This window comes from Plecotus auritus (assembly GCF_963455305.1).
Source record: "Plecotus auritus genome assembly, chromosome: 2".
NCBI lineage: Eukaryota > Metazoa > Chordata > Mammalia > Chiroptera > Vespertilionidae > Plecotus > Plecotus auritus.
Window position 1 is genome coordinate 140,724,682 of NC_137771.1, and position 16,413 is coordinate 140,741,094.

The 16,413-nt window shown below is 36.7% G+C and overlaps 1 protein-coding gene across 2 annotated transcripts in view; it reads left to right on the top strand.

Annotated features, from left to right (window-relative positions):
* Positions 1–11,967, top strand: part of ARL13B (ARF like GTPase 13B) — a 94,769-nt gene extending 82,802 nt beyond the window's left edge. Inside the window, exons 8-11 of one of the 2 annotated variants that reach the window (XR_013959989.1) lie at positions 843–943; positions 1,198–1,314; positions 2,238–2,306; positions 11,082–11,345. Coding sequence is in view for 1 of the 2 variants with exons in the window: in XM_080657298.1 (XP_080513424.1) it covers positions 1,198–1,314; positions 2,238–2,306; positions 11,082–11,158 (263 nt within the window). In the remaining variant the exon portion in view is untranslated. Of the gene's footprint in view, positions 1–842; positions 944–1,197; positions 1,315–2,237; positions 2,307–11,081 lie in introns of both variants that reach the window. The other variant, XM_080657298.1, reaches the window with a different exon arrangement.
* The last annotated feature ends 4,446 nt before the right edge of the window (positions 11,968–16,413 follow it).

Here is a 16,413-nt window from a genome sequence, read left to right on the forward strand (position 1 = left end):
CCATATGATTCTGGAGGCTCTCTTTCCTTTCTCTTAGCTGTAAAGCTTGCAGTCCCAATTATAGAAAGATGTCTTTGTTTCTATCTGGAGTAAATGTGTCAAATGACACTAACTGATTTAGAAAATATGTTTCTAAATATTGTTGTATTTCTCATTGCTTTGTTGACAATAGGGTGTCCCTCCAAAATGTATACACATACTTTGAGTAATTATAAAGTCAGTGTTTATTAAAATACATTTCATTTTCAAAATTGAGCTATCAGCTATTACAGTGTGTATATATTTTTTAAAGTACTTTCTTAAGTAATAGATAATTCCCATTTTAGAAAATATATTATGTAGTATATAAAGTTAGTTTGGGATTGTCAATGAACATGTTTCAGTAACTTTAATGTTTAGTTATTTAACTACTATGCCATTCCTGGCTTACATTGTTAAAGTCTACATGTTAACAACATACATGTCCTTAAAATGTTATGTGCTTAAGTGGAATCTATAAATACACTGTAATTATTTTTTTTTCAAATAACACAAATTCAGTTCTGCAAATTCTGATGTGGATTTTGATTATATATATGTATTTGGGTATATCTTATTTGGGGGTTATTTTAATGGGTAATGTGTTTAGGTTTGATTGGGGTCTTTTCACATTTCAAAGAATTATTTTGAACTATTTATATCTAGAATATATTATATGAACTTTCCTTGTATTCTGAATAACTTCTCTTAGAACCTAGAATATAGGCTTTTGTTATTTGTATCATATTCATTAATTATTTAATAAGGAAACATTAATAATTTAATTCCTTTTTTTAAAATATATTTTGTTGATTTTTTTACAGAGAGGAAGGGAGAGGGATAGAGAGTTAGAAACATCGATGAGAGAGAAACATCGATCAACTGCCTCCTGCACACCCCTTACTGGGGTGTGCCTGCAACCAAGGTACATGCCCTTGACCGGAATCGAACCTGGGACCCTTCAGTCTGTAGGCTGACACTCTACCCACTGAGCCAAACTGGTTAGGGCTAATAACTTAATTCTTAGTAAAAGCAAGTTCACATTTCATTACTAGTAATAATTTCAAAGTTGAATTGAAGGTATATTTCTATGGTAATAATAATATCAATATTCTATTCTGTTCTTAATTTTTATTATAGAAGTTTATTTTTTCCCCATTCCATCTTTCTATTCTGTAGATAATAGTAAAAAGAAAACTAAGAGACTAAGAATAAAAAGAAGTCACCGTGTAGAACCCGTTAATATAGATGACTCTGCTCCTAAGAGCCCAACACCACCCCCACCGCCCCCTCCTGGTGAGTAATTTAATATCAATACTGAATTTAGAAATACTGCTTTAAACAATGAAGAAAAAGAAAGTAATTGTGTAGTTTTTATTCAGTATATTCATTATCTTGTAAATTTGTGAAAAGTTAGAGTTCTTTGCTCTCTTTTGTTCATAATTTATCAACGTAAGTTACCTATTGCTTTTTTAACAATAAAAAATATAAAGGTAAAAAAATAAGTAAAAATTAATTAAAAAAAAAATCTTATGCAGGCACTTCCTAGAATGGATTCAGATCTTATTTAAAATATCAGTGCACAGATGCTAAAAGGAATTTAAGCTTATTGAATGGATGGCTAATATGAGCTTTTAAAAAATTGCATATTTCATCCAGAAAGTAAACATTTGAAACCAACATATGTGAATTTTTTTATTATATTTTCAATTTACATACTGACCTTCTAAGTTTGTTATGAGGATTAAATGGAATACTGCATGTAAAGTGCTGGGACTTATTAGGTGCATAATAATTGTGAGTAATTTTTCAGCACTAGACACAGTACCTTGTATACTATATGTGCTCAATAAATATCTAAACATATATGTTTATAATGTCCTTTTAGCTCAGCCAGAAGGCTTTAGATGGTAACATTTTCCTTTGAGAATTATTTGAAGACTCACTTCTAGTATTCCATTTAATAAGTAAACATTTCTTATAGCCTCTGGTAGGGGTTACAACAATAACCTAAAGTTTTTTATGGTAGTGGTGAAGATGAGTGATATTTTAAAATAGAAGTCATTTAAAATGGGATTATGGCTATTTAGTACTGTGTCATTCAGTATATATGAATTGACATAAAATGTTATATACATTCCTGTCTAGGGAGGGATCCTCTCAACCAATCTAAAGATATATTATTTAACAGTGTTTTAAATGTTTTTCTTTTTCTTTAGTTGGCTGGGGAACCCCCAAAGTCACTAGACTTCCAAAACTTGAGCCTCTTGGTGAAACACGTCATAATGGTAATGCAAAAGGATCAGTTTTCAAATATCTGTACATATTACATTCAATTTTCTTTACCTCATTATTTAGCAAACTTTTATTTTTAGAAGCCTTTCAAATCCACAGCCATCCTTTTTCATTCTACATCTTCTTTTTCTATTTAATCGTTTTATTCTTAATGCTCTTTGCCTCTAAATAATTTGAATTGATGTTTACCTTAGAATACAGAGATAAAAATGTTCATCCATTATATATTTATATAAATAGTTATGGATAGGGAAAGGCTCTACAGCAGTTTAAATTAAATAGACATTACAGTTATAGTGCTTAAAAACTGCATTATCTTATATGTATGTACTCAATATACTCAATGATGTCATATAATTGTTCTTCCTCTGCTTCTAATAAGACAGCAAGCTGCTGAATATTAAAATGAAGTAAAAAGATCAACACAGTTGTAGAATCAGAGACTAATCAAAGTATACCAAATAAACTTCGGCTAACTAGAAAGTTACGAGGGCTTTATTGCCTCAAGAAAGTAATTTTCTTTGAATGAAATTAATATAAGGTATAGTCCAGCCAGCATAGGACATTAGAACTCCACAACTGGAAAACTAGAGAAAGGGCCTTTTGGGAGTAGAGGACTGCCTTGTACCCAGGCAGAAGTTTTGATTTTAGACCATCAGCCCAAATTCTTTCAAAGAAATATTTCCGAAATGCAAAAGGATAATATATGTATATTATAGCTCAATAAATTTCTCCATCAATAGCATCCAGTTTGCTTTTTGATGACTCTGTTTACCTAATCTAGAGTTTGGTTTCTTACAGAGACCCATTTATTAGGAAAAAAAAAAAGTCAGAAGTGTAATCTTTAAAAAAGCTTTATTTTACTATATAATTTGAAATTATATCAAACTGTATAAAATACTTTTATTCAAAAAGTATGTAAATATAAATGTGCTCTTTGCTTTCTTTTTAAGAATACTATAGGTCAGTAATGAAATACTTCTTTAAAATATTTATTTTTATTTATAAAAACCGAAAAGTTTGGCCCTGGCCAGGTAGCACAGTTGGTTAGAGCATGATCCTGATATGCTAAGGTTATGGTTCAATCTCCTGTCAGGGCACATACAAGAAGTAACCAATGAATACATGAATAAGTGGAACAACAAATTGGTGTTTCTCTTTCTCTCTCTCAAAATCAATAAAATAAATAAATACAGACAGACAGAAAAGTTTGTCCTTAGGCCATATCGGAATTACAGTGAAATCACATCTATTTGATTGACTGACTTTACATCACAATGCTTTTATTGACTATGATAGGTTAGTTCCTATTTTATTATACTCTGAAATTGTGTAGGTTAAAATATATTGTCAGTTTAAATATTCAGTATGTTGTTAGAAAAAAAAAAAGGAAGGTATATATACCCAAACATGTATATATAGAAAATATTAATATCACCATTGACAGATTTTTTTCTCTTATTGAGTCAGGTATCCAATGAACAACTATTTTGTATTTGATTTTACCTAAAACATCGGTGATACTAAGATGAATAAGACATAAATTCTGCCTTTCTGGGGATCCTAGTCTAATAGAGAAGACCATACTTCAGCTTACTTTACTATTTCAAAATTCACACTATACAGTAATAAGTTATGTGGTGTAAAATTGGAGTACTGTGCACAAACTGTGGGACAATTAGAGAAAGTGGTATTAGAACATATGAAAAGTCTGTCAGTAGAAGAAACAAATTTCAAAAGTAGAGGTTAGAAAAGACATTGGGTATTTGGAAAATAGCATAAAGTTTCTGAGCTTATGTCCATGCGGGTAGAGTGGATAAGAGAGGAAATTTAAAGTTGTAGAGAGTGTTGAAACTGGAATTATGGTTTAGGGAGAGATTGTGAAAGACCTTACATAGATGTTAAGATAAGATGTCTGGACTTGCAAGAGGCACTATACATTTTAGGCAGGGAAATAGTGTTACTAGATTTATTTAGGAAAACTTTTTTGTTTTAATAAAAAAAAAGGAAATCTATTTTGACAGTGTGGAGTAGAGACCTGATGGTGGCCAAACCTGAGGTAAGAAAGGATTGTGTTAGCAGCGTCTTGTAGTAGTCAAAGTGAGAAGCGACGAATGGAATTTGGAATGGAGAGTAAAAAATGTATGCAACAAATATTTTAACAATAGTAATATTTGATAAATGGATGTATGGACTAAGAGAGGAACAGAGGATTATTTGGCTCAAGCAGCTGGATGGGTTGGTGCTACCTGTGAGATTGAAAATACACGAGGAGGAAGGAAACCTGCTTTGGTGGTGTCTGTAGACTTACCTATTTGGAAATGTCTGCAGTCCAGTACAAGTAAGATTCTGGAGCTCAGGAGAAAAGAAAGGACCTGATGTGTGGGATAGTGTGTAGGTAGATTTTTTTAATTTCAGTTGTCATCACACAATAGGAGTGCTTTGGCCATATGCTCTGTAATTGCTTAATGAATAAATGCAGTTCAGAGAATGATAGTTCCCTGTTTCTTAGGGAAAGTATGTAGAATGAGAAGAACTAATGATAATATCTATGAGGAACATTATAGTTAAGGGCAAGTGAAAAAAGAGGTTGAAAATGGGCTAAGAAGATTGTTTTTGTTTTGTTTTTCCTTGCTTTTTTTTTTTTTTAATTAGAACTTCTTGGAAAGAATGATAGTATCTTAACCAAGTTTAAGACCACCATATTCCTATATTTCTGTTTACTATCAGTTTGTATCAATAAATTTAGTTTTTCAGAGCAGAGGAGAAAACACTATAACTTCACAAGTTTTTAAAATATCTTCTTTTTTTTCAAGCTGGTTTAAAAAACAATGTATGATCTTTTCTGATTATATTAATGGAGGGAAAAAACTCCAACAGATATAGCCCTGCCAGAGTGTCTCAGTTGGTTGAGTGTTACCCTGTGCACTGAAAGGTTGCCAGTTCAATTCCTGGTCAGGGCACATACCTGGGTTGCGGGTTTGATTTCCAGGCAAGGGCATGTATATCAATTGCATGTTCAATCCCTGGCCCTGTTGGGGCTCATGGAGGAAGCAACCAATTGGTATTTCTCTCTCACATCAATGTTTGTTTTTGTTTCTGTTTTTTTTTTTTAAAGGAGATAATCTTTTTTTTTTTTTTTTAAATCAATACAAACATAAAATAGAACAGAGGAATACAGAAAGAGTAGAGTAGGAACATCAGGAATGTCCCCCTACCTAGACACCAATGGCACTGGCAGAATCTATCTGCTGTAACTATTTTGGAATTCTGGCTTTAGTTGAAGGCAACTTCCAGAGGAAAACTAGAAGGGTAAATTGTGGTCACTTTCAGCTCTTAGCACAGTAGCAGCTACCCATCCACCATGGCAAGCAGCTGTGTACATGTTTTAGAGAAGTTTACATATAGCTTGTGGGACTAGGGTAGGCAAAAGACTGTCTCCCAAGTACTGGGGATGTGTGCTCTGATTTCTGATTGCTGCTTCTGATCTCAGAGGTGCAAAGATGTGGACACTGTTGCAAGCTCCTCCTACCTCTGGCTGAAGTAACTTCTAGGAAATTTAAAAGACCCCCCAGTGCCCTTTTATTTCTCCTTCATTTTTCACTTTTTCCCTTTGAGGAGCCAAACATCAAAGAACAGGACATTAAAAAACAACAGCATATATTAGCTAAATTAGAAACAGACTGTACAACCTAAGGAAAAGCTCAGAAAAGACATAAAAATACATTAAGTTTATACCTCAGGTTGATCCTCACGTAGAGACAGCATACACCAACCAAAAACAATAAACAAAAGCAGTAACAACAACTAAAAAAAGCAAAGCTTGGGGGAGGGGGAGAATCTGATTTCTAGAGTTACCACATAATTAGATTCAAATATCCAGTGTTCAACAAAAAATCTCAAGGCATATAAAGAAACAGGAAATATGGCTCATTCAAAAGTAAAAATATATTAAAAAGAATTTGTCCCTAAAAAAGATTTAATGGCAGATATAGCAGGCAATGACTTTACAACAATAATCTTAAGGATACTCAAAGAACTAAAGGAAGATGTAGAGAAAAATTTTAAAAAATGTGTGAACGAAATGTAAATATCACTAAAGAGACAGGAAACCTAAAAAAAAAAACAAACCAAAACAAAACAAAAAACACCAAAAAACAAAACCCACAAATTCTGAAGCTGAAAACTATAATAACTAAAATGTAAAATTTACTAGAAGAATTTGGAAGCAGAAAAAACAATTAATGATCTTGAAGGTAAAAAAAAAAATATATGGAGCCCTGGCCAGTGTTTGCTCAGTGGTTAGAGTGTTGGCCTGTGCTCCACAGGGTCCTGGGTTCGATTCCCAGTCCAGGGCACATACCGAAGTTGCAAGTTGGATCCCCAGCCCCAGGGCATGTGCAGGAGGCAACCAATTAATGCGTCACATAGATGCTTCTTGCTCCCCCTCTCTCCCTCCCTTCCACTCTCTCACATCAGTGTTTCTCTCCCCCCACTTCTCTCTCTCTCTGCATATCCTCCAGTGAGGATTTAAAAAAATAAAGCATATCCTATCTAATAAAAGAGTAATATGCAAATTAACCATTACTCCGCTATACCCACAAAGCCATGCCCACAAGCCACGCCCACAAGCCAATCAGGAGCGAATATGCAAATAAAACCAACCAAGATGGCTACAGCCACAGAGAGCAGGAGGGAGGCTTGGGTTTCCCCAGCAATGGAGGAAGCCAAGCTTTCCGCCTGCCCTTGCCGGCCCAGGACTCCACTCAATGCTACAAAGTTTCAATGATAGAAGATACATAAACCCAAACAGAAATGGCGGCAGCCACGGAGCTGGAAAGAGGAGGAGGCTAGGGTTGCCCCCGGCGATGGAGGAAGCCAAGCTTTCCCCACACGCTGGCCGGCCCAGGCTTCCGCTTAAGGCTACAAAGTTTCAATTATAGAAGATACATAAATCCCCCCAAAAATGGCTGCCATCATGGAGCAAGCAGAAGGCTTGGCTCCGCTCCAGGCTACAAAGTTTCAATTGTAGATGATTAAATAAACCCCAGATACCAGGGCCTCCGCTTGGGTCACCAGGGGGTGTGGCCAGCCTGCAAACCACCACAGGCCCCTCGCCCAGACTGCCCCACGCCCCAAAGGAACCCCCACCCTGATCTGGGACACCCTTCAGGGCAAACCAGCTGGCCCCCACCCATGCACCAGGCCTCTATCCTATCTAATGAAAGAGTAATATGCAGATTGACCATCACTCCAACACACAAGATGGCTGCCCCCATGTGGTCAAAGATCCTGCCCCCATGTGGACACAAGATGGCCACCACAAGATGGCCAGCAGGAGAGGGCAGTTGGGAGGGACCAGGCCTGCAAGGGAGGGCAGTTGTGGGCGATCAGGCTAGCAGGGGAGGGCAGTTGGGAGGGACCAGGCCTACAAGGGAGGGCAGTTGGGGGCGATCAAGCCTGCAGGGGAGGGCAGTTAGAGATGACCAAGCCGGCAGAGGAAGGAAGTTGGGAGCGACCAGGCCTCCAGGAAAAGCAGTTGGGAGGGACCATGCCTACAAGGGAGGGCAGTTGGGGGCGATCAAGCCTGCAGGGGAGGGCAGTTAGAGATGACCAAGCCGGCAGAGGAAGGAAGTTGGGAGCGACCAGGCCTCCAGGAAAAGCAGTTGGGAGGGACCCAGGCCTGCAGGGGAGAGCAGTTAGGGGGGACCGGGCCTGCAGGGGAAGGCAGTTAGGGGTGACCAGGCCTGCAGGGGAGGGCAGTTGGGGGGACCCAGGCCTGCAGGGGAGGGCAGTTGGGGGGACCCAGGCCTGCAGGGGAGGGCAGTTGGGGGGACCCAGGCCTGCAGGGGAGGGCAGTTAGGGGTGACCAGGCCTACAGGTGAGGGCAGTTGGGGGGGACCCAGGCCTGCAGGGGAGAGCAGTTGGGGTGGACCAGGCCTGCAGGGGAGGGCAGTTAGGGGGGACCAGGCCTTCAGGGGAGGGCAGTTAGGGGTGACCAGGCCTGCAGGGGAGGGCAGTTAAGGGAAAACAGGCTGTTAGGGGAGCAGTTAGGCATAAATCAGGCTGGCAGGGGAGTGGTTAGGGGGTGATCAGGCTGGCAGGCAGCAATCAGGAAGGCAAGCAGGTGAGCAGTTGGGAGCCAGCAGTCCTGGATTGTGAGAGGGATGTCCGACTGCCTGTTTAGGCCCGATCCCGGTGGGGCAGTCAGACATCCCTCGAGGGGTCCCAGATTGGAGAGGGTGCAGGCTGGGCTGAGGGACACCCCCTCCCCTGTGCATGAATTTCGTGCACCGGGCCTCTAGTGCAATAAATAAAATGAAAAACCAATAGATTTTTAGGGTTTATCATGAGATCTTCATCTGAGATGCTGATAGGTGCCAGTGTTATAATTGCATGGTCTTTTCCCCCCTAATTATATACACATTTTTTTTGCATTTGGTTCATGGAAAGTATACAGATACATGATGAACTAGTGTAGATAATTATAAGTTAACTGTAATTGGCTTGGCACTTACAATGTATTGTGATGAAAAACAATTTCTTATCAGATGGGAATTTTTAAAAATATATTTTATTGATTTTTTTACAGAGAGGAAGGGAGAGGGATAGAGAGTAGAAACATCGATGAGAGAGAAACATCGATCAGCTGCCTCCTGCACACTCCCTACTGGGGATGTGCCCACAACCAAGATACATGCCCTTGACCGGAATCGACCTGGGACCTTTCAGTCTGCAGGCTGGCGCTCTATCCACTGAGCCAAACCAGTTAGGGCAGATGGGAATTTTTAAGGAAGATTCTTACTTGTTTTTTGATTATAGACATTTACCTTCATAGCAATTTGATGCTACTTTTCTAATTGCTTTTATTATCTGTACTGCTTATTCAGTGTAACAGATAAGACAAATGCATTCAGAGAAGAGACAATCTAAATTCCCTTTGTAAACACTCAGTCCATACTTCATCAATATGTTATGTATTATACATTATGAGAAATAAGTCAATTTATTTAAAAACAAATGTATAAACTAAAGAATATTTTCAAATTTTAAAATATGAACAAAGATAAAATTTTGTATCTAGTATTACTACTCTTCAATTTTTCATGTTAAAAGTGTTTGAAGCCTTTATAAAAATGGGTGTTAATTAAATTGGTCATACCATTTAGGCACTGAGATCAACTTATATATCCTACAGTTAGGCAATAAGAAACATACTTTGTAGAGTGATTTAAATTTTCTGGCAAAGAATACAAAATCAACTGCAAAAATAATATTTTGGGAGGTGAAAAAAATACTTCTTGCCAGGTTTTCCTACTTGGACACTGGTTCCCTCAGCAGTTTCTGTTCATGAATGTCTCCAGCAAATTGAGATTCGCTGTGTTTGCCTGTCTGTCTGTCCAATATTTGAGGCAGTGGTTTGTCCTGTGACTCCTTTTCCCCCTTACAGATCCAGGAAGAATTCTTGATTTTTCAGTCTTTTCAGCTATTTACTTCATCTTAGGATGAAGTGATGACTTCCAAGTTCCTTAAATGCTGTTAGGATTTTGTTAAATTAACATTTGTTAAGTAGAGCTCCTGCATGCTGGATGGTAAGCTTGGGTCCTGAAAGACCACAGGAGACATTGCAATAAAGAAGTTATTATTCACAAATCCTGGAGGAAGTAATGGCATGCCTCCAGGGTTCCACAGTGGGTGCCAGGGCAGGGTGCAGGCTGAGAGAGCTGCAGGACCTGAGCACTTGCCTTTATTAGGGTCTGTGGGTGATAGGCTTTGGTGTTCTCAGGCTAAGGCCACATTGGTCAGTTCAAACCAAAAAGAGGAGTTTTGTTAAGTTCCACCTTGGTCTTATCTGAAAAAAGGCCGTGGCAGCTCAGTGAGGGATAGTGTTGAGCACAGGGCCATTGGGGAAGTCATATCAAGAACTTACATTTACTTACAAATCTGCAGGCAGTTATCTCGAGCATGTGCTTGCATGAGGGCTTCTCTCTGTTTAAGGTCCCCCACAGGTCCCTTGGCCAAACAAAATGAATGTTGAGGCAGCAGTACCATGGAGTAGCTTAGCTAAACTATAGACACAGGCCGAACTGGAAATGAGCCCCTAATACATTTTCAGTATATTTGTTTCACGTGATCCTGAACACCTGTGCTTCTAGAATAATTTTAAGGGAATAGGCCAGAAAGCAATTAATTACTGGAATGTTAGATATGCTATTAAATTTATAAGCCATTTTGTGATAATGAAGGGATAGGAACTTATTAAGTTAATAAGACATTTTTGCATCAAATATGCCCTAAATCACTGAACTATTTTGAAGCATCATTGTAAAGATTCCTACTTACACTAAGATTATTAATTAACTTCTTCTCCCAAAATACCTAGAAGAAATCACCATTGAATAAGAACATGGATTGTACAAATACTGACTTATCATGGCTTTGACCATAGATTGGGAGTATTTGTTATTTGTTTTCTTCTAATCTGAATGTGTAATTGGAAACAAAAAAATAATGTATACATTAGGTGTAGCTTTTTATTAAATGAAGTAGAGATTAATTTATAATCTAGAGGTAAGAATTTACCCTATTGTTGTCTTTTAAATTTATTCAAGTTTTCTTGGATTTTTATTTTTTTCTCCTATGCTTCATCTGTCAAGTCAGAGTCTCTTTTTATTTTTTTAAGGTATTAGTTGGCAAATAATGAATTGTGTCAGAAATATTTATTTACCATAACAGTTTGGTATTTTTATTATTCTTTCTCTACATAGATTTTTATGGGAAGCCACTGCCTCCGCTGGCGGTGCGACAGAGACCAAACAGTGATGCTCATGACATGATCTCATAACCAAGTCGTACGGATGAGCCATCTTAATATCAGCAAGATGAACTAGAAGACCTTCTTTCTCAAAAAAGAAAAACCCTGTACATTGATGACTGGGGCAAGATAACCATAGCAATTTCAGTGAGGAGATTGATAACCAAAGATCTCACTGATCTGATAATTACTTATCCATGTTGTTCATGGTTTAATTAAAAAAAAAAAAAAAAAAAAAAAAAGCAAAAAAGACCAGCAGATGGGATGAGCATTATGGACCAAATTACCAAGAGTTAGTATTAACTCTGGTTTATATATCCCCACTCATGGGCATATTCCTGAAGGAAAACCTTTCAGAAAAAGCCAATGGACTTTGCACACTTTCATTACTATTTGTTTAATAGTCTTTATTTCTGTACCGTAAACCTTTTTTGTAAGATACATGAGCATGGAAGGGGAACTCTTGGAAATTTATAACCTAAATTTTTAACTTTTTATATTTTTCTAAAACTTTTGTTTAAGAATTTTAATTACTATGATATTGACTGTATACTTTTCTATAGATGCTTTGTTTAAATTGTATCTGGAAAATAGAGTTCATATACTGGACAAACATTAACTATACAAATGATATATTTATATGTTTTGAGGTATGTTTTATAATAGTATTGTTCTTGAAGTATACATACTAATTTGACCTAATTTTAAAATAATATTTTTAAAGATAAATTCTCAGATCTTTATTCTAAAAATTATATTACTTGAAAGCACTACCCAAGCAAAGAGTTGAATTTTTTGTTGTTGTTTTCTTTGATGATGATTCTAATAAAAGACACTTGAAAAAATAAAAATGCTATGTGAGATATTATTAAAAGTCCCAATTAACCCCTCTTTAAAAGGTGAAACTCTTCAGAGATCATTGCTCCTTGTCACTCCTTTGTCATCAGCAGCTGCACTGACTCGTAGGTTATTGTAATTCTTTAGTGCCTTGAAATTAAAGGCAAAAAGACTGAAAAAGCTCCTGAAGGTTCAGAAACTTGTCTTTCATAACAGGGATATACTTGGGCACTAAAACAAGAATAAAGAAATAATTCCAAAATAATTTTTCCACTTAAAATAATAGCATTTTTCTTGCACTGAAGAATGGCATCTATAGGATTCTCTATTTGTCTGGCTTTTAGATGTACGTTTTGAGGAGTAGATTCAAATGTTTCATTTAATTGAAAGCACATATTCCTATCAAGGTAAAAATACTACAAATGGTATGATTCCTATATAACCTTGTCAAAACTGTTCAGCTTGGTAACTTGTACTGACAACAATAAGAGAAGTATGTTAAGGCAGTTTAGTGTGATTATTTGAAAGTTTTACTTGAGAGCATCACCTTTTATTCCAATTTTAAACTTCCTGAACTTTCATTAATCAGTTCACTTATTACTCGAGTCAGCTTTATTAAGTTTTATACATGGAACCCAACCCACCTAGCATTCTACTTCAGATATAAAATTCATAATAACCTAAATGTGATAGGCAGCTGAAATGTAAGGAAAATCAACACAAGGAGACATGTAAATTTTGAACTGGATTTTAGAGAAAAAACTCATTTGTACATCTTTTTGGTTTCTTTTGTAACATTTACATTTCTTCATTTAAAAAAGAAACTGAACTCATACTTTTGCCACCTTTTAAAAATTCATCTAGTTTGAGAATAATTTTTTTTTAAATTTGTGATTAGTATACAATAATCACTGAGCCGTTTAATTAAAATAAAATTTGAAATTAAATATTTAATGAAGCGGAATTCATGTTTCATGTATCTCAAAAATTAATTTGTAGCCAAAACCGGTTTGGCTCAGTGGATAGAGCGTCGGCCTGTGGACTGAAGGGTCCCGGGTTCGATTCCGGTCAAGGGCATGTACCTTGGTTGCGGGCACATCCCCAGTACGGGGTGTGCAGGAGGCAGCTGATCGATGTTTCTCTCTCATCGATGTTTCTAACTCTCTATCCCTCTCCCTTCCTCTCTGTAAAAAATCAATAAAATATATTTTGGAAAAAAAAATTTGTATACTTAAAGCATTCTAAAAATACTTTAAAAGAAGTTTTGTAAATCCAGGTGGCTTTTAATAGTTAAATGCCTATTCTGTTACATGCTGCATTTTTATTCTTAATATATCATAAATTATGACAATTTCAACAATAAACATAATTTATATCAGTATTCTGTTTTGTCATTTGATAAATTTATTTCTTTGGGGTAATAAAATAATAGAAAGCTTTTAAAATATAATTGTTGAAAGATTTTAAGTAGCTAGATTAAAATATTTTTTGCTGTTTTACATTGAAAAACTTTGCAAAAGGTTTCATATATGTGGGAAATAATTTAAAGACAGTTAAAAATGAGATCATATCATCTTATGATTCTCTATGATTTGATGTCTGTCATTTGTTAAGTTAAAGCTACTGACCAAAAGATAATTCTTTTACTCATATAAAAGGTAATTCTATATGCCTTTATATGTAAAATGAATATAACGTATGTACAATCCTATATAATAAAACCCTAATATCCAAATCAACCGAATGGCAGAACGACTGGCGGGATGACCTGTCGCTATGATGCGCACTGACCACCAGCTGCCCCCTGGTGGTCAGTGCGCTCCTAGAGGGGGAGCGCTGCTCAGCCAGAAGCTGGCTCATTGCTGGCGAGCACAGAGCACAGCGTTGGTGGCAGGAGGTGAGGAGCAAGGGGTGCTGGACTGCGAGAGCCCCAGACTATGAGAGGGCACAGACTGGGCTGAGGGGACCCTCCCCCCACCCCCCCCCCCCCCCCGCCGTCAGTGCATGAATTTCATGTACCAGGACTCTAGTATTATATATAATTGATTTCAATTATAAAACTGTATGGAAACAACATTAGAAGTGTTGCAAAATGCTAACAGTGCCTGTTTGTGTTTTTTTCTCAAATTTTCAAACTGATTTTTGTAATTTTGCTTACTTTTATAATGGGGAAGAAAATTTGAAATTTTTAAAACATTAAGTGCCATTGTTATGCAAGTTTAAAATTAAATACTCTTTTAAGTGTCATATGAAGGACTATATAGAATTCACTTAATATGTAAAACTTCCTGTCAGTAGCTCAGAGACATTCAACTGTAGATTATGCCAGTCAGTATATATGCAGTTGATTTCTTACTAAGTGTTCTTTTACTAAGATAACATTTTAGTTTACTTGGTTCTATATGCCAAGCTATTTATGTTATTCAATTTCTCCCATTCCACACTAAAGAAATCCAATGCTTCCAGGTAGCAAAAATTTATCAGAACTGAAACTTTATACATATAAAGCTATAACTTATAAATTGTAATACCTTTTGCTTTAATTCATAAGTTTTTCTGTAAGAGGAATATATGTTGCAAATCAGATTCTGTTAATACTATTTAATTTACCAAGAAATATAGTCCAAAAAAAGAAAAAAATATATATAGTCCAGCTGATTCAAAGAACAAAAAATTCAGATATTTCAAAATGCATATTAAAGTGTGGTATAAATGAACAAAATAATGATAATTCTTTAGTTTTGTGGAAACAGAAGAATAGAATCCCTCTTTTGAGAAAAAATAGGAAATCATAAATTAATTTCCTTTAATAAGGGGATTAGCTTATAATTAAAGGAAAAACAGGATAAAAATCATTTGCATGTTTAGAACCTGAGTTGTAAATTTCTTCTGTATGCTGATGAGGAAACAGAATATACATATACCTTAGGTAATGAATCAGTGGTCTTCACATTTTACAATACATCCCTTTCAGTAAACATTTTGAGTATACATAACAAAGTACCACAAACTGGGTGGCTTAAACAACTGCAATTTATCCTATATAATATAAGGCTAATATGCAAATTAACCAAACAGTGGAATGACTGGTTGCTATGATGCACACTGACCACCAGGGGACAGACGCTCAGTGCAGGAGCTTTCCCCTGGTAGTCAGCAAGCTCGAAGCCGCGCTGTTGAGTGGAGACGGGAGCCTCTCCCACCTTCACTGCAGGCAGGCCGTAAGGAGCAAGGGGTCCCGGACTGCCCCCAGACTGCAAGAGGGATGTCTGCCTGCCGGCTTAGGCTCGATCCCTGGGGGTTCCCGGCAGGTGGACATCCCCCGAGGGGTCCCGTACTGTGAGAGGGTGCAGGCCGGGCTGAGGGACCGCCCCCCTCCAATGCATGAATCTCCTGCACCAGGCCTCTGGTTTTCTCATAATTCTGAAGTTTGGAATTCCAGGTTGAGGTGTAGGGATGTTTTCTTCTGGAATCTCTCTTTCTGGCTTATAGATGGTCTCCTCCCTATGTCTTCACATGGCCTTGTCTCTGTGTATGTTCTCTCCTCGTGTCCAAATGTCCTCTTTTTAGAAGGACACTAGTCAGATTGAATTAGGACCCACCCTAATGACCTCCTTTTAACTTAATCTTCTCTAGAAAGACACTATTTCCAAATATGTCACATTCTGAGGGACTGGGAGTTAAGGGCTTCAACATATGAATTTTGAGGGCATAAGTTTCAGCCCATAACAGTTACTAGTATATACATGTTATATTGTACTTCATACATATATCCCCCTAAATGTTTTTTAAAGATTAGATAAAACTAAAATACAAGTTACTGTATTTATTTCCCAGTCCCAGTGGGTTGTCTACTGGAATTTGTACACATCGCTTTGGAAGCCTAAATTGAGAGCCTTAGCTAACTAGCTACTCTCACCTGAAGTCCAAGTCCAAGTGCCTGTAACTAACTATGCTTGGTTCTCCTGCTTTGATGGCAAGTTTCTCCTGTGTTTTTCTGCCATTCTAATGTTCTCTTAATGTCAGATTGTTTTACTATAAAGTCTGTCTTTACTTTTGACACATACACCTCTATATACACATGAAGGTTTTTGAGAGATGTCTTATTCATAAAGAGTATAGGAGGTAGTCTATAAAGTGTACTTATTCTGAAATATTAGATAAATGACTTTGCAATAAAATTGCTTAAGATTATAAAAGAATATTTTCCTGTTTACTAGTAAGTTCTTATTAAGATGCTTTATTCTAAACAGTGAATGTGCTTTGTAGTTTGAGCATATTCATAGTGCTCATTTTACTTCTTAATACTATATTTTATTTCCCACCAAATCTGAATTTATTTTTAGATTCCTGGAGAACTTGTTGAAATAAATATATTAAGCTTCAAATCACATTAGTGGTAATAACATTTATCTGTTTACATGGTCCTAAGATTTGTACCTATAGTA